At 40.6% G+C, this 20490-nt stretch overlaps 1 protein-coding gene across 4 annotated transcripts in view; it reads left to right on the forward strand.

The window, feature by feature from the left end:
• MRTFA (myocardin related transcription factor A) overlaps positions 1–20490 on the forward strand; it is a 227668-nt gene that overhangs the window by 80350 nt on the left and 126828 nt on the right. For 3 of the 4 annotated variants that reach the window (XM_030915380.1, XM_010379227.2, XM_030915381.1), the window contains one exon: positions 3918–4179. Coding sequence is in view for 1 of the 4 variants with exons in the window: in XM_030915379.1 (XP_030771239.1) it covers positions 20292–20337 (46 nt within the window). In the remaining 3 variants the exon portion in view is untranslated. Of the gene's footprint in view, positions 1–3917; positions 4180–20032; positions 20338–20490 lie in introns of those variants that run through there. The other variant, XM_030915379.1, reaches the window with a different exon arrangement.

The raw sequence follows: 20490 nt of genomic DNA on the forward strand, positions 1-20490 counted from the left end.
AACCTGGGAGGTGGAGGTTGCAGCAAGCCGCGATAGTGCCACTGCACTTCAGCCTGGGCGACAGAGCGAAACTCCGTCTCAAAAAAAAAAAAAAAAAAAAAAAAACCACAAACTTTCTTGGCTGGGTACGGTGGCTTACGCTTGTAATCCTAGCATTTTGGGAGGCAGGGGGGGTGATCACCTGAGGTCAGGAGTTTGAGACCAGCCTGGGCAACATAGCAAAACCTCGTATCTCCCCAACCCCCTGCAAGAAAAATAAAAAAAAGTTGGGCATGGTGGTGTGTCTGTAGTCCTAGCTACTTGTGGGGCTGATGTGGGAGGATCACTTGAGCCCAGGAATTAAAGGTTGCAGTGAGCTATGGTCATGCCACTGCACCCTAGTCTGGGCAACAGAGCGAGACCCTGTCCCTTAAACAAAACAAAACAAAACAAAACAAACAAAAAAAAAACAACAAGGAAAAGGAAAAGGCTGGACTCGGTGGGCTCTTACGCCTAGCACTTTGTGAGTCCAAGGCAGGTGGCTCACTTGAGTCCAGGAGTTTAAAACCAGCCTGGGCAACATGGCAAAACCACATCTCTACTAAAAATACAAAAATTAGCCGGGTCTGGTGGTGCACGCCTGTATTCCCAGTTACTCGGGAGACTGAGGCAGGAGGATTGCTTGAGGCTGGGAGGTGGAGGTTGCAGTGAGCCGAGAACTCACCGCTGCACTCCAGCCTGGGTGACGGGAGTGAAACCTTGTCTCAAAATAAATAAATAAATAAAACAAATAAATATGTGGTTTTATTCTTTCAAGCTCAGTAATGTAAGTTTACTTAGTGAATTTTTTTTTTTTTTGCCAAGACATCTAAAAATAATTGTGATAAAAAACATATGTAACATTAAATTCATCTTTCCTCCTGCCTTGGGAGCTCTTAGACAATAAACTCACCTTTTACACCTTTTTTCCTTCTTTTTAAAATTTTTAAAAACTTAAAAAATTTTTTTTAAAAGAGACAGGGTCTTACTATGTTGCCCAGACTGATCTGGAACTCCTGGGCTCTAGCAGTCCTCCTACCTCAGCCTCCCAGAGTGCTAGGATTATAGGAGTGAGCCACTGCGCCTGGCCACCTGGCACTCTTTTATATTACCGTGCCCCTGCCAAGTAGAATAAGATTTTACTTAATCTCACACCAAGTTATAGTATCACAAATATCAGTTAAGTCTGAAATAATGGGATTTTGCTAAGTTAAGAACTTTTTACATGAAACCATGATTCTAGCGCATCTGTTTAGCTGTAGTATTTTAGTGGTATGAGGCTTGATGTTTCCTGTCCTTGACTTCCTAACATTATTTTTAGTGTTTCTGTATGTTTCATGCAGTCTTCCTTGTGTCATCCAAATTTCCCCCAAGACATGTCTGTTGTGGTTTCCTAGATTGTCTTTATGTATCTTTCATTTGCTTCTCTCTCTGTTCAGTTAACAACTGTTAGAATTCTTGTTTTGTGTTAATACTTTTGTGTGGCCCATCTACTGCATACAGAGTTGTTGCTGTTACAGTTGAATTTCTTATTTTTCTTATGAGAGGTATGAACTCTTACTGTCCATAATGATTTAACAGTTGTTTATTGGAAACCTGTTACTCTATGTGAAACCATTTTTCCTAAGTCCTAGGGCTGAAGTTTTGATACCATTCTATTTTCCTTTAGAATAAGGAGGTTAGTTTTCAAGGGGTCCTTGAATGTCATAAAATTGAAGTCTTTTTTTTAGTCTGAAAGGCTGCTGTTAAAAGAAGCAAACATGCTGTTTCAGAGTCAATGACAAAGAATACTCAGCCAGATGGATTAATCCTGTATAACAGTTGTTTTTTTTCCAGTACACACAGAGATGTGGTTCAAACCATAATAAATCATAGACAAGATGGAAAAGAATTCTTTGAAGTTTAGATTCTGAATTTTCTTAGTAGACGTTTGTTGTTTTGTAATTTCTAAAATTATTCAAACCCTAAAAGAAATCCTTTTCCCATTGTTTGCCCATAGTCCCCTTGAGAATATTGGGTTCTTAATATTGAGTTCAAATATTTTTTTTGAACTTGTCTCCCTTAAGTCTTCTTCCAGTCTTTTTTGGAGTAGAGAGTCCTTAATATCTTTTTCTTCATAGTATTATCTCCCTCATGTTAATTGCTCTTATCTGGACCTTTTCCAGTCCAGTTTATTTTCTGTGAGATGTATCAACCAGAACTACAGTCAGATTTGGGCACACTGTTGCTTTACTTGAAGTTAGATCATAATAGTCTGTTTAGTGTCTTTCTTCACTTCATGGCTGTTCAATATTTTGTTGGTTTCTTCAACTAAAGCAAGTTAAAGTCCTCATCAAAGTTTGCAAGGAATGCCCAGGGAATCTCACTTTATAGATCAGAAACTATAGTCTTTTTATTATAAAAGCCATGTAAGTATTGTAGAGAAAATTTGGAACCTTAAAGAAAATTTTTTCATTGTCCAATCAAACAGAACCCCTCTTTTGTGTCTTGGTATACTTCTTAAAATCTTTTCTCTTTGTGTAATATTTTAATATATGAGTATGTAGTTTTATATCTTATTTTTCTTAAATGTGGCTTTAGAATAAGCATTTCCCACATTAGAAATGCTTTATAAAAATTATTCTTATGGCTGGGCATGGTGGCTCACGCCTCTAATCCCAGCACTTTGGGAGTCCGAGGTGGGCAGATCTCGAGGTCAGGAGATTGAGACCATCCTGGCTAACACGGTGAAACCCCGTCTCTACTAAAAATGCAAAAAAATTTAGCTGGGTGTGGTAGTGGGCACCTGTAGTCCCAGCTACTTGGGAGGCAGGAGAATGACGTGAACCCAGGAGGTGGAACTTGCAGTGAGTCGAGATCACGCCTCTGAACTCCAGCCTGGGCGACAGAGCAAGACTCCGCCTCAGAAAAACAGAAAGAAAAAAAGAAATTATTCTTACTAACTACATAGGACTCACTGAATGGAGATTTTTACATATATATATATATATATATAATTTTTTTTTAAAATGAGGTTTAATTGGTTCATGGTTTTGCAGGACTGTGCAAGGATGGTGCCATCAAGGAGCTTTTACTCATGGTAGAAGGTGAAGCAGGTGCAGGCATGTCACAGGGTGAGAGCAGTAACAAGAGAAAGAAGGAGGGCAGTGCACACACTTTTAAACAACTAGATGTTGCAAGAACTCACTCACCATCACGTGGACAGCACCAGTCCATGATGGATCTGCCCCCATGACTCAAATATCTCCCATCAGGCCCTACCTCTAACATTGGGGATTGCATTTCATAACCTTCATTGTCCATATCACTATCAGCATTTTGGTCAAAGGCATTCAACAAGTCTCTAGGAAGTTTCAAACTTTCCCACATTTTCCTATCTTCTTCCGAGCCCTCTAAACTGTTCCAACCTCTGCCTGTTACCCAGTTTCAAAGTTGCTTCCACATTTTCGGGTATCCTTATAGCAGCATCCCACTCTATCAGTACCAATTTACTATATTAGTCTGTTCTCACATTGCTATAAAGAACTGCCTGAGACTGGATAGTTTATAAAGGAAAGAGGTTTAATTGATTCACAGTTCCACAGGGCTGGGGAGGCCTCAGGAAACTTACAATCATGGTGGAAGGAGAAGCAAACATGTCCTTCTTCACATGGTGGCAGGAAGGAGAAGTGCTGAGCAAAAGAGGAAAAGCCCCTTATAAAACCATCAGATCTTGTGAGAACTCATGAGAAGAGCATGGAGGTAACTGCCCCCATGATTCAGTTACCTGCCACCAAGTCCCTCCCATGACGTGTGGGAATTGTGGGAACTACAATTCAAGATGAGATTTGGGTAAGGACACCACCAAACCATATTATCGTGATACCGTCTAAACTTTCGATTTTTTCTTCCGTTTCCAGATTGCCATCACGAAAGCCAAAGTGGATTTCTCCAGTGTGGTGTGCCTGCCCCCTTCCGTCATTGCTGTGAATGGACTGGACGGAGGAGGGGCCGGCGAAAATGATGATGAACCAGTGCTCGTGTCCCTATCTGCGGCACCCAGTCCCCAGAGCGAAGCTGTTGCCAATGAACTGCAGGAGCTCTCCTTGCAGCCCGAGCTGACGCTAGGCCTCCACCCTGGCAGGAATCCTAATTTGCCTCCACTTAGTGAGCGGAAGAATGGTGAGTAGATACAGAATTATTGCATTCCCTGATTTGTACCAGGATCTTCATGTTTATAATGTTATAGATCCTTACTTTATTTCATGTTCCTTGAAAGTTTCTTATAATCTTAACATTTCTTGTAAAATAGATAGCTATAAGTTAAAGTGATCATTTTAAGTCCAACATTTCCTACCTGGATTATTAGAATTTATTTCTAATTTCTCTGCTTCCCTCACCCTATTCCTTCCATAAATTCATTAATTTAGCATATGTATTCATTAATATCAACGTATTATAAACTATGCTAAGATTAGGGATTAAATGGTAAACAAGCCTCTGTCATTAGGAAACATATTCTATCGTATAGCCTTAGTCAGAGTAATCTTTTAGGACTTCCTAGCTTACACCTTTTCAGTGATTACCTTGTGGGATGAAACAAAAGCAAAATAAATGTCTTGCCAGGTGTAGTGATTTATGCCTGTAATTCCAGCACTTTGGGAGGCTGAGGTGCACAGATCACCTCAGGTCAGGAGTTCGAGACCAGCCTGGCCAACATGGTGAAACCCTGTGGTAAAACTACAAAAATTAGTTGGGCGTGGTGACACACGCTTGTAGACCCAGCTGCAGAGGAGGCTGAGGTGGGAGTATCAGTTGAACCCAAGAGGCGGAGGTTGCAATGAGCCAAGATTGCGCCATAGCACTCTAGCCTGGGTGACAGAATGAGACTCTCAAATAAACAAACAAGCAATAAATAAATAAGTGAATAAATTTCTTGGCATGTTTTGCAAGGCTTTGCAGTATCTGGTCTTTTTCTTTTAACATCTTCTCTTACTTCCCTATTCCTAGTATTTGTTCCAGCCCATTAAACTGTGCTAAGTACTGTTTAAAAACCATGTACTCATACCTCAAACTTTTTAAATTCAAAAAGTATATAATTTGTTATGAAATATTTAAGATTTGAAAAAATGTATAAAGAGGCCAGGCACTGTGGCTTATGCCTGTAATCCCAGCACTTTGGGAGGCTGAGGCAGGCAGATCTCCTGCGGTCAGGAGTTTGAGACCAGCCTTACCAACATGGAGAAATCCCGTCTCTACTAAAAATACAAAATTAGCGGGGCATGGTGGCACATGCCTGTAATCCCAGCTAGTAGGGAGGCTGAGGCAGGAGAATCGCTTGAACCTGGAAGGTGGAGGTTGCGGTGAGCCGAGATCGCACCACTGCACTCCAGCCTGGGCAACAAGAGAAAAACTCCATCTCAGAAAAAAAAAAAAAAGAAAAAATATATAAACAACAATATAGAAAATTGTGTGTTCAGATACCACCCAACTTACGTGCTTTGCATAAATCTTCATTACCCCTGGAGGTAACTACTAACTCGAATTTGGTATTTCATTGCCAAATATGTCTTTTCCCATGTGAATATATTCTTAAGCAATATGTAATAATGTTTCTCATGTTTTGAACCTATATATGAGAGAAAATTATGTGTTCTTCAGTAATTTATGTTTGTTATTCAGTATTCATTTTCCTTGTAAGTTAAAGACATTTTTTATTTTCTTCTAATCCAAGCTGTTAATCCCTACTTATTGAATAGTTCTACTTTTTCCTACTGATCTTTATGCCTGCTGTATTCTGTCTGTGCATGAGTTAGTTTTCAGGCTCTCTTTTCTTTGACTGGTCTCTCTGTCCATCTCTGTGTCACTGCTACCTTATTTTAGTTAATTGCCTAATAATTAGTCTTTCTGTCTGCTAGGACAGCTATCTCCTTACCTTTTTCTTTTTCAAAGTTATCTTGGCTATTACCCTTTTAATTTTCCATGATTTTAGAATTGGCTTATCAAGTTCTGCCAACAAAAAATCCTTTTGGGATTTTTACCTCCAACATTTTATTATGAAAAAAATAAAACATAAAGTAGAAAGAAAAAAAAAAAGAAGTAGGAAGAATTTTACAATGAATACCTGCATGCCCATCTCTTAGATTCTACCTATAACATTTTACAAAACTTGCTTAAATCACAGATATCTATCAATCTAATCTTTAAATTTAAATTTTTTTTTTTTTTTTGTAATAGAATCTCACTCTGTTGCCCAGACTGGAGTGCAGTGATGCGATCTTGGCTCACTGCAGGCTCCGTCTCCCGGATTCAAGTGATTATCTTACCTCAGCCACCCGAGTAGCTGGGATTACAGCCATGTGCCACCATGAATGGCTAATTTTTGTATTTTTAGTGACAGGGTTTCACCATGTTGACCAGGCTGGTCTCAAACTTCTGGCCTCAGGTGATCCGCCCTCCTCAGCCTCCCAAAGTGCTGGGATTACAGGCATGAGCCACCACACCTAGCCCTCAATCTAATTTTTTTGATGTTTCTTGAAGTAAATTGCAGATACCAAGTACTCTTCCTGTTATGGAAATATAACATATATACAAAATAACCCACAACTTGTAAGTGTTGTTATTATCACAAAGTGAGTACACCTGTTAGTAACTACTACTTAGTGAGGAACTACTACTTAGTTAGCAACTACTACTTAATGAGGAAATACTAGTAGTCCAGAACTTTCCCCACCTTGTGCTTCTTCCCAGTCAATACTTAAAAGAAACTACCATCCTGATTTTCAACACCATAGGTTAGTTTTGAAACCTTATAAAAATGGAGTCATACCATGTGTATTCTGTTAGTGGTTTCTTTATGTTTTTGAAATTTTTTTATGTTGGATTGTGTATGGGTAGAGTTTATTTTCATTGCTGTTTAATCAATTCATTGTATGAATAAAATGCAATTTATTTTTCCATTTTACTGTTCATGGATGTTTAGGTTGTTTCACTTTGGGACTATTATGATTTGTGCCACTATGGAATTCTTGTATATGTCTTTTGGCATACTCGCTGGAATTTTTATTTGAATTATGTTGTTTATAGGTAAGTGGGGAGAATATAATCCCGCCATGTTGGGAGGTTGACATTTGAGGATTGTTTGAGCCCAGGAGTTTGAGATTATAGTGAGCTATGATTGCACCACTACAGTCCAGCCTGGGAGACATAGTGAGACCCTGTCTCTTGAACAAACAAACAAACAAAAAACAGTGGGTAGGAAAATACACATTTTTAAATATTGAATCTTCCTATCCATTACTTTGTTTTATCTCTTCAATTAAATAGGTTTTCTTTAATGTCTTTACAGAGTTTTGTGAATGTTTCCGGAAAAGTCATACAAATATTTATTAGTTTTATTCCTGGATATCTTTTTTTTTTTTTTTTTTTTTTGTAGATGTAAGTGGTATATATATATTTTTGAGACGGAGTCTTGCTCTGTTGCCAGGCTGGAGTGCAGTGGTGTGATCTTGTCTCACTGCAACCTCCGTTTCCTGGGTTCAAGTAATTCTCCTGCCTCAGCCTCCTGAGTAGCTGGGACTACAGGCATGCACCACCACGCCCGACTTATTTTTGTATTTTTAGTAGAGACGGGGTTTCACCATGTTGGCCAGGATGGTCTCTTGATGATCTCTTGACCTCGTGATCTGCCTGCCTTGGCCTCCCAAAGTGCTGGGATTACAGGTGTGAGCACCAGGCGCGGCCTTAAATGGTATATTTTTATACAATATTTTCTGTCCCATGCTGGTGTAAATAAATGTCAAGCCTTTTCAAAACCCCTGTTTCTTTTCTACGTCTGTGTCCTCCATTTGGAATACCCTTTCTCTCCCTCACTCTTCTTGAAGCCTTTCCTAACTCATATTTAGTGTCAGATGCCCCTCTTTTGGTTTTCCCAGTTCCCTATTTTTTTTTTGAGACGGGGTCCTGCTCTGTCACCCAGAACTCTGTCCTGCTGGAGTTCTGTGGCGTGATCTCGGCTCATGGCAACTTCTGCCTCCCTGGTTCAAGGGGTTCTTGTGCCTCAGCCTCCTGAGTAGCTGGGATTACAGACATGCGCCACCACGCCCGGATAATTTTTATATTTTTAGTAGAGACAGGATTTCACCATGTTGTCTAGGCAGGTCTCAAACTCCTGACCTCACGTGATCCCCTCTGCCCCTGTCCTCAACCTCCCACAGTGCTGAGATTACAGGCGTGAGCCAGTGTGCCGCTGTTGCCCTTTATCAACCTACTTCATCACCCTATATTGTAATTGGAATTCTTCACTCAGTAATAGTGAGCCTTTGAAAACTGAAATCAGACACTGCTACGCTACTCTCAATACTCTTCAATGCTTTTCTGTCAGACTTATGATGAAATCATAGTACTTATTATGTGGCCTTGGTATTCTCTCTGACACCATTTCTTTTTTTTTTTTTTGGGAGACAGTCTCGCCCTGTCACCCAGACTGGAATGCAGTGGTACGGTCTCAGCTCACTGCAACCTCCGCCTCCAGGGTTCAAGTGATTCTCGTTACTGAGCTATTGAGTAGCTGGGATTACAGGCGTATGCTACCACACCTGGCTGATTTTTAAATTATTTTTAGTAGAGATGGGGTTTCACCATATTGGCCAGGCTGGTCTTGAACTCCTAACTTCAAGTTATTCACTCGCCTTGTGCTCCAAAATGCTGAGATTACAGACGTGAGCCACCATGCCCAGCCTTTCTCTGACATCATTTCTTACCCTTATCCCTTAGCTCCTAGGCACACTGACTTCTTGCTATTTCTTGAACACATCAAACCTGTTCCTATCCCAGGGCCTTGTACTTGCTGTGCCTTCACTGACATTCCTGCACAAATGTCATTTCCTCAGGGAGGCCTTCCCTGCCTGTCTTCTCTAAAATAGCACCTCCTGCTACTCTCGATCCTGCTTTTTCTTCAAAGCAGTTATTCTTATCTGTCATTGTGTGTGTGTGTATGTGTGTGTGTGTGCTTATTGTCTGTTTTCTTCCCTTTAATAGTTTTTTCCTGAGGGCAGAAACTTTATTTTGTTCACTGGCATATACCCAACTCCTGGATCATAATGGACACTCAATAAATATTTATTTTATTTTATTTATTACTATTTTTTGAGACGGAGTCTCGCTCTGTCGCCCAGGCTGGAGTGCAGTGGCGCAATCTCGGCTCACTGCAGGCTCCATCTCCCAGGTTCACACCATTCTCCTGCCTCAGCCTCCTGAGTAGCTGGGACTACAGGTACCCGCCACCACGCCCGGCTAATTTTTTGTATTTTTAGTAGAGACTGGGGTTTCACCGTGTTAGCCAGAGTGGTCCTGATCTCCTGACCACGTGATCCGCCCGCCTCGGCCTCCCAAAGTGCTGGGATTACAGGCGTGAGCCACTGCACCCGGCAATAAATATTTATTGAATGAATCAATGAATGGTTTACATGTTTGTTCCACTACAGGTAAGAACTCTGTTTTCTCAGTGGAGTAGAAGGCAGCTGTTTCTGTTGGGCCCAAAGTGTTTGTGTATCTTCAGCCTTTTTCTCTGAAGTGTTTCCACTTAGCATATAAATTAACTGAAATCTTTCCCAGCAACTCTTAACTTTCCCTTAGTATTTAAGTTCCTGAAAGAATAGTTTACTGTCATTGTCTCTACTTTCTCATATTCCAGAGACTCGAAATGCTTTATGGCTTCTGTCACTACCTGTCTTCAGAAACTGCCATTGCCACAGTAATTTGTGTTCTTTTTGCTGTAGATCAAATCAGCCCTCTTTAGTCTTTACGCTACTTGACCTCTTTGCATCATTTGACATGGTTGGCTTCTCCCTGAGACTTGAAACTTTTCCTCCACAGATATCTATGACTTACCTTTTTCCAGCTTTTTAAGCTCTACCATTCCAGCCACTCCCTTTGCTGTTCAGAGCTTTTGCTATCTTTCTCTGCCTACCTCTTAAATTTTGTTACTCTCCAGCATTCAGCTCTGGAGGAAAGAGGCTTTCCTCTGGAGGCATTCAGCTCTGGAGGAAAGAAGATCTTTATATTTTACAGTGGTTTTTGCATGGTCATTTGTTTGGGAGGTAATGATAGGAGCAGAAATGGAAAGTCTTTGAGAAGATTGTGAAATTGGAAAGTGTGGAGCTCCAGAACAGAATAAATTCTAGAGTTAGAGGAGGTGCTTTTTCATGAATGGGTGTACCGTGTGTTGAGAGAGTGGAGTGAGAAATGTACTTCTTTGATCTATTTCACATAGAAGCGTGTATTATATAGAAATTCAGTGGTGGCTGGGTGCGGCGGCTCATGCCTGTAATCCCAGCAGTTTGGGAGGCTGAGGCTGGTGGATCGCCTGAGGTCAGGAGTTTGAGACCAGCCTGGCCAACATGGTGAAACCCCATCTGTAATAAAAATACAAAAATTAGCCAGGCATGGTGGCAGGCGCCTGTAATCCCAGCTCCTCCGGAGGCTGAGGCAGGAAAATTGCTTGAACCCAGGAGGCGGAGGTTGCAGTGAGCCAGGAGATTGCTCCACTGCACTCCAGCCTGGGCGACAAGAGTGAGACTTGGTCTCAAAAAAAAAAAAAGAAAGAAATTCAGTAGGTTAGCAGAGGTCCGTATGGGGCAGTAGGCAGTCAAGGTCCTGACACCTTCATTTCCTAAACAGAGGAACTTGGAGCCTTAAAGAGAGGTGGTGCCTTTGGTTAACCCAATCTTTACTGACCTAATTGTAAAAGGTTGATAAAAACTTTCAAGATGTATTTTAAAATATTACTCCTCTATCTTCTAGGCTGAGAACTTAGGTCTAAAAGATAAAAGTTGATCTGCTTGTGGATCCTATCTAGCCAGGGCTTGGAGAAGCCTGGAAACATCTGTGTAATGAACTAAGCCCTTAGGCTTCAGCTCAAGGAGTTCTGTCATCCATTGAATCAGTGTATCATAATGGAAAGTGATTTCTTTTACCAATTACATATATACCAATTATTTATACATATACCAATTATATGTATATATAATTGGTGAAAGAAATCACTTTCCATTATTATATATTATATATTATATATTATATATATATATATATATTTGAGACAGTGTCTTGCTCTGTTGCCTAGGCTGGAGTATGGTGCTCACTTCAGCCTCGATCCCCTGGGCTCAAATGATCCTCCTGCCTCAGCCTCCTGAGTAGCTGGGACTACAGAAGTGTGCCACCATGCCTGACTCAGTTTTTATATTTTGTATAGACAGAGTCTTGCTATGTAGCCCATGCTGGCCCTGGCCTGTATTTCCTCCTTTGTGAAGTGGCAAGTTAAGTCTTTTACCTACTCTTTCTATTGTATTGGTTTTTTCTTGAATAAGAGTTCTTTAAATTTCCAGAATACTAGTTTGTTGTTGCTTAAATATATTGCAGACATCTTCTCCCACCTTGGGATTTGTCTTTTTCTTTCTATTTATCCTGTCTTTTGATTAAGAATCTCTAAATTTAGCTGGGCATAGTGTTTCATGCCTATAATCCCAGTGCTTTGGGAGGCCAAGGCGGAAGGCTGACTTGAGGCCAGGAGTCCAAGACCAGCCTAAGCAACATAGCAAGACCCCCTCTCTCAAAAAAATGAGCCGGGCATGGTGGCTCATGCCTATAGTCCCACCTACGAGTAGAGAGGCTGAGGCAGAAGGATTGCTTGAGCCCAGGAATTCAAGGTTACAATGAACTATAATCATGCCACTGTAGTCTAGCCTGGGTGACAGAGCAAGACCCCATCTCAAAACAAACAAACAAAACACAAAGAGAATTTCTAAATTTAATATAATTTATGTGAGTCTTTTATAGTTTGTGAGTTTTGTGTCTTGTGTTTCTGGAAATATTTTTTCGTATAGGAATAAGGTAAGACACAAGTTAATTTTTTTTTCAAGTGGATTCCCATTTATTGAAAATCCTCTTCTTTCCCCACTAATCAACGGAGCTACCTCTTTCGTATATCAGGGACTTAGCTATGTGGGTATGTTTCTGAGCTCACTCTTTGGTTCCATTGGTCTATTTGTGTATTCCTGCCCTCACAGTTTTAATTATGATAACTGTAAGAAGCCCTGTTGTATGGGAGAAGTAAGTCCTCACACCTTGTTCTTGTTCAAGAGTTTCATTCTTGCCTGTTCTTGGTCTTTTGCATTTCCATATAAAATTTAAAATCACTATGGGATTTTGATTGGAATTGCATTACATCTATGAACCAATTTAGGAAGAGCTGGTATTTTTAGAAGATTATACTGTAAATGTGTATTTTCTGCATTTATTTAGATCTTTTGTAAGGTCTCCCAATGGGTTTTTAAAAATTTTTCTCTGTGATGATCTTACACATCTTTTGTTGATTTATTTTTAGACACTTCGTATGTTTTAATGCTATTGTAAATGTTACCTTTTACAAAAATTTTATTTTCTAAATGTTGTTGCTGATCTCAGATATTGTTCTGAGAGATGTAAAGGTGCAGTTCTATGTGTGTCTGTGGTCTGAGGTGCTGGATAGGATAGGAAGAGCTGTGTAAAGAAAAGTCATCAGGAGAATGGGAGTGAAAAGGACCTTTCCTCTTTCACAGTGGTTTTTCTCCTCCTTTTTGTAAGATTTAAGAAGTATCCATTTGTTTTCACATGTGCAGCCTGTGGAATAAAGGGCAGATCATGTATTTTTTACCGTAAGGGTACGAACCGTATCCTTTCATGCCATAATGTTGCACAAGAGGTTCTAATTAATTGCTGGGAGAAGTAAAAATTTTGAGTAGGCAGTTTCTGATCCAAATTACAACATTTCTTGGGGAAAGGAAAGAGATTTGTTAATTATATTCCTCACCAAGCCTGATTTTCGAGGATTTTCTAGATTAGGTCCCGTGTTGAAAATCCTCCAATCTTAGGCATGTCAATTGATTAAATGATTCTGTTTATAATGTGACTTAGAGAATTTCATAACCTACTTCATTCCAGTACTTAGCGATAATCAATTTCTCATTCTTACTTATTCATCACATGTTATGCTAGGCCCCTGGAGAACAGACACCAGATAGAGTTCCTGCTCCAACACAAAACAAAACAAAAACAAAAGCCCAAATTCTAATGGATCCCATCTCCCAGAGAAAATCACTGTTAGCATATGGTTTATATCCCTCTAGTGTTCTTGCAAATGTGTGTTTTTAAAATAACTGAGCTAATACTACAGACCCAATTCTGTGTCCTGCTTTTTTCGTATTATTGAAATATTTTTATAAATAGCCTTTTTTAATGGGGTGTATAACATTCTGTTCTGTGCCATCGTTTATTTACTTTCTTCTTAGTTGGACAATTGAATCATTTTCTGTTTTTCACACATTAATGTTTGGATAAATATCTTTTAAAACGTTTTTTGCATTTCAGATTATTTCCTTAGAAGTGGAAATATTGACTTAAAGAATTTGACCATTTTAATGTTGGAAAAATTATTCTGTGTTTGTTAAGATCTTAGCACTGTGTGCTAAGTATTGGAGAGAGGGTAATGAACAAGACAGATAAGGTTCTTATTGTCTTTCATGGAACTATAGAAATTCCATGAAAGACAAAGACTCAACAAAGAGTTAGATGAGCTAATTCATAGTTACAAACTTTGGTAATTGCTTTTTAAAAAAACAAAAACACAAGTTGTTATAACAGAATAACAGATCTAATAGTGGGGGTTTTAATGTAAGGAAGGCTTCTTTGAGGAAGAGACATTTAAGCAGGGATCCAAAGCGTAAGTAGTGGTTTGACAAACGAAAGAAGTAATAGCATGTGTGAAGACAGGGCTGGGGGTGGAGGAGGAGAAATCAGGAGGAGGAGGAGGCAGAGGTTATTGGGGAAAATTGTCACAAAGGAACTAGAAGAGTGTCAGTATATTTAGTGGAGGGAGTTTGAGAAGAAGTAATGTGAAATGAGTACTTTATTTCAGACATAAAGTATGAACGAGCCATGATGGTGCCACTGCACTGCAGCCTGGGCAACAGAGTGAGACCCTGTCTTAAAATAAATAAATAAAAATGTTTAAAAAGTGAGCTTAAACTATAGCCATCATCTAGGCCGGGCATGGTGGCTCATGCCTGTAATCCCAGTGCTTTGGGAGGCCGAGGCAGGCTGATCATGAGGTCAGGAGTTCAAGGCCATCCTGACCAACATGGTGAAACCCCGTCTCTACTAAAAATACAAAAATTTAGCCGGGCGTGGTGGCAGGCGCCTGTAATCCCAGCTACTTGGGAGGTTGAGGCAGGAGAATCGCTTGAACTTGGGAGGCGGAGGTTGCAGTGAGCCAAGACCGTGCCACTGTATTCCAGCCTGGGCAACAGAGCAAAACTCCATCTCAAAAAGAAACACACACACACACACACACACACACACACACACACACACACACTGCCATCATCTGTCCTGGGTCTAAGGAATAGCATACCTGTGGTAATGTGTGATACTCCCAGGTTTGCAGGTCTTGACTCAGTACTTCATCAGCAGTAGGTTGTGGTCACAGGAAATGGAAGCTGCCTCAGGACCTGTAGCAACTTGCCTGCATGCTGGGTTATGTTATCTTTTAAGTGGTGCCCAATAGAAGGTGTCTAGGGGAAAGTCTTAACTGGTTGGAGCCCATGACATTTGGGTATGATGACTAGATTTTTTGTAGAACTGAGCCTCAATAAACTGATGCGTACACTTATGAGAACTCAAATCAGAAATGGACACAGGAACTGGATTACATTTCTGTTCTCTGAAATCCCACAGAGTTCATAAAAATAAATTTGTTGCTTTTGTGTATACATGTGTAAATTACATTTTATTATAGAAATTAATATTAGTGAAATTGACAGCTTTCTGTGTTTAAAGATTTTTCTGTAGCTGAGCCAAAGTTCTCTGTTTTTCTGATTTCTCTTATTCATTCCCTATAATTTCAGCATTTTCATTCTCATTAAGACTTAATATTCCTGAGGGTATTATTGTCAGTGTCTTTGTGTTAACTCCATACTTCAATACTTTATGTAGTTTTCTAAGTAATAATACTTTCAGTATGTATTCTAATGAAAATTTTAGCACCTGCCCTTTCTGGGTAGGTAATGATTTTTTTTGTTATGAACTTTTCCCATGCCATTTGAATTTCTGTGATAAATAAGGGCTTTTCATTACACTTGGCACCCATTTATGAATGCTGTCATATATGTCAGACACTGAGCAAGATTTGGGAATGCAGAGGAATTTTTTGTTTGTTTGTTTGTTTGTTTTGAGACAGAGTCTCAAATTACAATATGCCTCGTATTACAGGCATATGCCACTATGCCCAGCTAATTTTTGTATTTATAGTAGAGATGGGGCTTCACCATGTTGGTCAGGCTGGTCTCGAACCCCTGATCCACTTGCCTCAGCCTCTCAAAGTGCTGAAATTACAGGTGTGAGCCACCACCCCTCCTGGCTAGGATTAAGCCATGCGGTAAAGAACAATAACGGAGGCAGGCACAGGTGCTGGGGGAGCCTAAAGGAGAGTTAGGGTAGTTAGCATATCCGTGGAGGCTGTGAGAAAGATGGGGAGAGTGCCAGGAATCAGAGAGGGCTTTATGGAGAAGGCAGCACCTTAAACTGAATTTTCAAAGAGAAATAACAGTCAGTTGGTAACAAGGATGGTTTTTAGTAGAAACAAGGCCGAAGAGAAGGAACACAGTTCAGAAGCTATTGCTCAAATACACACTACCACCTGTGAAATACTACTGTCAAAAACTTTAACCTGGGCTGAGTGAGGTGGCTCACATCTGTAATCCTGCCACTTTGGGAGGCTGAGGCGGGAGGATTGCCTGAGCCCAGGATTTCAAGACCAGCCTGGGTAACATGATGACGCCCCCCATCTCTACAGAAATTTTTTTTTTTTTTTTTTTTTTTTTTTTTTGAGACGGAGTCTCGCTCTGTCACCCGGACTGGAGTGCAGTGGCCGGCTCTCAGCTCACTGCAAGCTCCGCCTCCCGGGTTTACGCCATTCTTCTGCCTCAGCCTCCCGAGTAGCTGGGACTACAGGTGCCCGCCACCTCGCCCAGCTAGTTTTTGTATTTTTAGTAGAGACGGGGTTTCACCGTGTTAGCCAGGATGGTCTCGATCTCCTGACCTCATGATCCGCCCGTCTCGGCCTCCCAAAGTGCTGGGATTACAGGCTTGAGCCACCGGGCCTGGCCAGAAATTTTAAATATTAGCTGAGTATGGTGGCATGTACCTGCGGTCCCAGCTACTTGGGAGGCTGAGATGGGAGGATCGTTTGAGCCTGGGAGGTCGAGGCTGCAGTGAGCTGAGATCACTCCACTGCAGTCCAGTCTGGGCAACAGAGTGAGACCCTGTCTGAAAAAAAAAAAAAGAGAGAGAGATAACTGAAAATTTGAACACTGATTGTTTAACTGATATTAAGGAATTTATAAAATTTAAGTGTGAAAATATTATAGTTACGTTAAGAAAATAGTTGTTGTTGGCCAGGCTCAGTGGCTCATGCCTGTAATCCCAGCACTTTGGGAGGCCAAGGCAGGCGGATCACGAGGTCAGGAGATTGAGACCATCCTGGCCAACATGGTGAAACCCCGTCTCTACTAAAAATACAAAAATTAGCCAGGCTAGTGGTGTGCGCCTGTAATCCCAGCTACTCAGGAGGCTGAGGCAGGAGAATCACTTGAACCCGGGAGGCGGAGGTTGCAGTGAGCCGAGATCGTGCCACTGCACTCCAGCCTGGGCGACACAGCAAGACTCTGTCTCAAAAAAAAAAAAAAAAAAAAATTGTTAATAACTGCCAAAACTGTTAAAAAATTTAAAACTAGCCCAGGTGCCATGGCTTATGCCTGGATTCCCAACACGTTGGGAGGCCAAGGCTGGTGAATCACTTGAGGCGAGGAGTTCAAGACCAGCCTGGGCCAACATGGTGAAACTCCATCTCAGCTAAAAAAAAATATGTAAAAATTAGCTGGGTATGGTGGTGGGCGACTGTAATCCCAGCTAGTTGGGAGACTGAGGTATGAGAATCACTTGAACCTGGGAGGTAGAGGTTGCAGTGAGCCGAAATTGTGCCACTGTACTCCAGCGTGAGTGGCAGAGTGAGACTTTGTCTCAAAAAAAAAAAAAAAAAAGAAAAGCAACTATATTGATATCCTGCAGTATAGTGTCCCTTTAGAGTGAATTAATAGAGACTGTAGATCATATCAAATTTGTGTTGATTTGCTAGTTAGGATTAGAAGCAAAGCTTTTGTTCTATTGGAAATTAAGATCATTGTCTCTCATTCCCTTGGTGCTGTTAACTTGAAGTCATCTTCATTTGTGCAGAGCCCTTGTTAGAGTTTACTTTAGTTCTTTTTCTATGAAGTGTTACTGATTTGCACAAAAACATAATGGAACTGAAGCTTTCACAAGGGTTCAGACTTTTAGAATTGTAACTTTTAGAATTTTCACAATGAATGTTGCTGTGCTAATACTCTTGAGAGTAACTGCAAAATCTTAGCAATTGGAAAAGATTACATTGCTGCTTGTTTTATTTGTTAAAGATTACTGTTTAAAAAATTATTTTTCGGCCAGGCGCGGTGGCTCAAGCCTGTAATCCCAGCACTTTGGGAGGCTGAGATGGGCGGATCACGAGGTCAGGAGATCAAGACCATCCTGGCTAACACGGTGAAACCTCGTCTCTACTAAAAAATACGAAAAACTAGCCGGGCGAGGTGGCGGTCGCCTGTAGTCCCAGCTACTCGGGAGGCTGAGGCAGGAGAATGGCGTAAACCCGGGAGGCGGAGCTTGCAGTGAGCTGAGATCCGGCCACTGCACTCCAGCCTGGGCGACAGAGCGAGACTCCGTCTCAAAAAAAAAAAATAAAATAAAATAAAATAAAAAAACATAAAAAATTATTTTTCTTTTATTTAACTCTTTTTACCTCAAAGTGCCAGTGAGATAATGGGTGTGGAATTGCTAAGAAAAAGTCAAATCAACTGAGATGTTATGTTTGTTACTCCTATCGCATGACTCTTAGTATCTCCTGTGGTGCTGGAGTATTGACACTGCAGCATTACATGCTCTCTTCTAGGGTGAACAGTTTTGGCAGGAGGGAGACAGTCCTCTGCCCTTCCTACCATCTTCTGTGCAGTAATCTTAAAATTTTGTATTTATTTTCCTGTAAATACCGAACTGTGAAAACTTGTTTCGTTTAAAAACCCTCATTACTAGAGAGACAAAGTAAATTTAACAAAGACCAGGTGTGATGGGTGGCTCAAGCCTGTAATCCCAACACTTTGGGTAGCTGAGGCAGGGGAATCACTTGAACTTAGGAGTTCAAGGCCAGCCTGGGCAACATGGTGAAACCCCATCTTTACTAAAAATACAAAAATTAGCTGGGTGTTGTGGCATGTGTCTATAGTCCCAGCTACGGGCAGGCTGAGGTGGGAGGATCACTTGAGCCCGGGAGGTTGAGGCTGCAGTGAGCCAAGATCATGCCATTGTACTCAGTCTGGGGGACAGAGTGAGACCCTGTCTCTCAAAAAAAAAAACACAAAAAACAAAAAACAGAACAAGAAACTCCTCACACAGCAAATTATACAGCCCACATAAGGACCAAGGAGTGACTCAATCTCTCAATCTTCTCAACCTTTTTGGGATGCTTTTCCCTTAATTGCTAACCTTTGACCAGACTGTCATGTAGACTCAAAGTTGAAATTTACCTGTTTTTCATAAGTCAGTTTGAGAATTTGGTTGCCAGAAGGGGCCAGTGAGATGCTTCTGCCTTCCCAGAGCAGCATTTAGCCCACACTGGCTGCTACTCATTGCCTATTGAGTCATTCCCACAGTTCTATATAGAGCTTTTCTGGCTTTTCTTTTAAACATGATGTTCTTGGAGTGAGAAAGGAAGGAAGTTTTTCTCTCTTGTACTGAGTCTTCCTCACCCCAAATCTGCATTACTTCTCTTTACTAATAACAAAATATTGCCTTCAGTCATTCTGAGACTATTTTCTCTCTTAAGGTTTTCTAGTGCTTTTATTTACCATTTGTTTACTATGTAAGCATTAAGGTATTCACTGGGCTGTTTGCAGCAGCCAACTTTCACATACAGGCTAATAGTTAACCAGAAAGATTGAGGAATTCTAGATAAACATACCAAACATGGATTCTTAGTTTCCAACTTTTAAAAAGTCAATCAGATAGGCTTAAAGTAATCTTAATGTCATTATTTTGAATATCAGTTAATGAAAGTTGCTGTGGGGAGTGATGGTTTATGCCTGTAATCCCAGCACTTTGTGAGGCTAAGGTGTGCGGATCGCTTGAGCCTAGGGGTTTGAGACCAGCTACTCTGGAGGCTGAGGTGGGAGGAGCTCTTGAGCCTGGGAGGTCGAGGTTGCAGTAAGCCATGTTTGTACCACTGCATTCCAGTCTGGGCGACAGAGTGAGACCCTGTCTCAAACATACAAAAAAAGTAAATAAAATCAAATAACATCAGTATGCTCTCTATTCACAGACCATATATCTAATATAAGCATAAGTAAGAGGCTCTTTTAGGGGACTGACAGATCTGAAAGACAGATTACAGCTCCGGAATGTTTTCAGATGACTTTTTGAAACAGATATTTTAATTGGAGTGGGGGTGGAGAAATAGTTGAGCTTCTGTAGTTAAATGTTCAACTTCCTTAGCCTGTTATCTATAAATACCACAGATAAAAAAGCCGTTGGAATTCTTTTTCAGAAAATTTATGCAGCTTACATTTTGTATATATGTGTTTATATGTGTTTAATCCTCTTCCCCACCTCTCTTCAATGGGTCAGTAATTGGACTGCTTCTTTCATGAGGTTGAGTTGTTTGGATTGTGTTTAATCTGTTCCACTAAACTGCATTACCAGCAGTCTTTTATAGTACGATTTTGAACAAAACCTCATCTTCTCTTATAAAGAGAGGAAAAAAGCAGTTGATCTGTTTTCTGAAAGTCTCTTTATATATGTCTCTCCCCTCCTCCAGAGACGAATAGCAAGGGGAGGAGCTCACTCACTGTTCTAACCACACTTAGTATGTCTTAACTGGAGAGCTTTTTGGTTTCCTGTCGGCAGTAATTCAACTTTGTGTCATCTTGACTCGTCTGAAGGGTGGATAAATTGGTAACTGCACTGAGAAGGGGAGTGAGTTCTCACAGTCTGGTTTGAGCGTAAGGCATCAGATTGAATTTGTGAAAGCTTTCCATAGCCTTTCAGGACAGCTTTTCTTCTGTGACTTTGACTTGCTTCAGTATATTTGTGGACTTTTGTTTCTGGAAGAAGCCATCATGACTCTACTGGAACCTGAGATGTTAATGATGGCAGTACAATCAGGTAATTCCCATAGATCCTAATTTCCTAATTTGCTAATAATTTCCTACAAATCTTATTTGCCATAGGCTTCTTTTAAAAAAGTTGGTCAAATGGGGAGGAAGAAATGTACTGCATTTTCAGTTTTTTATTAATTTTTCTCTCATTGCAAATTCT

The sequence above is a fragment of the Rhinopithecus roxellana genome, chromosome 13, assembly GCF_007565055.1.
Source record: "Rhinopithecus roxellana isolate Shanxi Qingling chromosome 13, ASM756505v1, whole genome shotgun sequence".
Taxonomy (NCBI): domain Eukaryota; kingdom Metazoa; phylum Chordata; class Mammalia; order Primates; family Cercopithecidae; genus Rhinopithecus; species Rhinopithecus roxellana.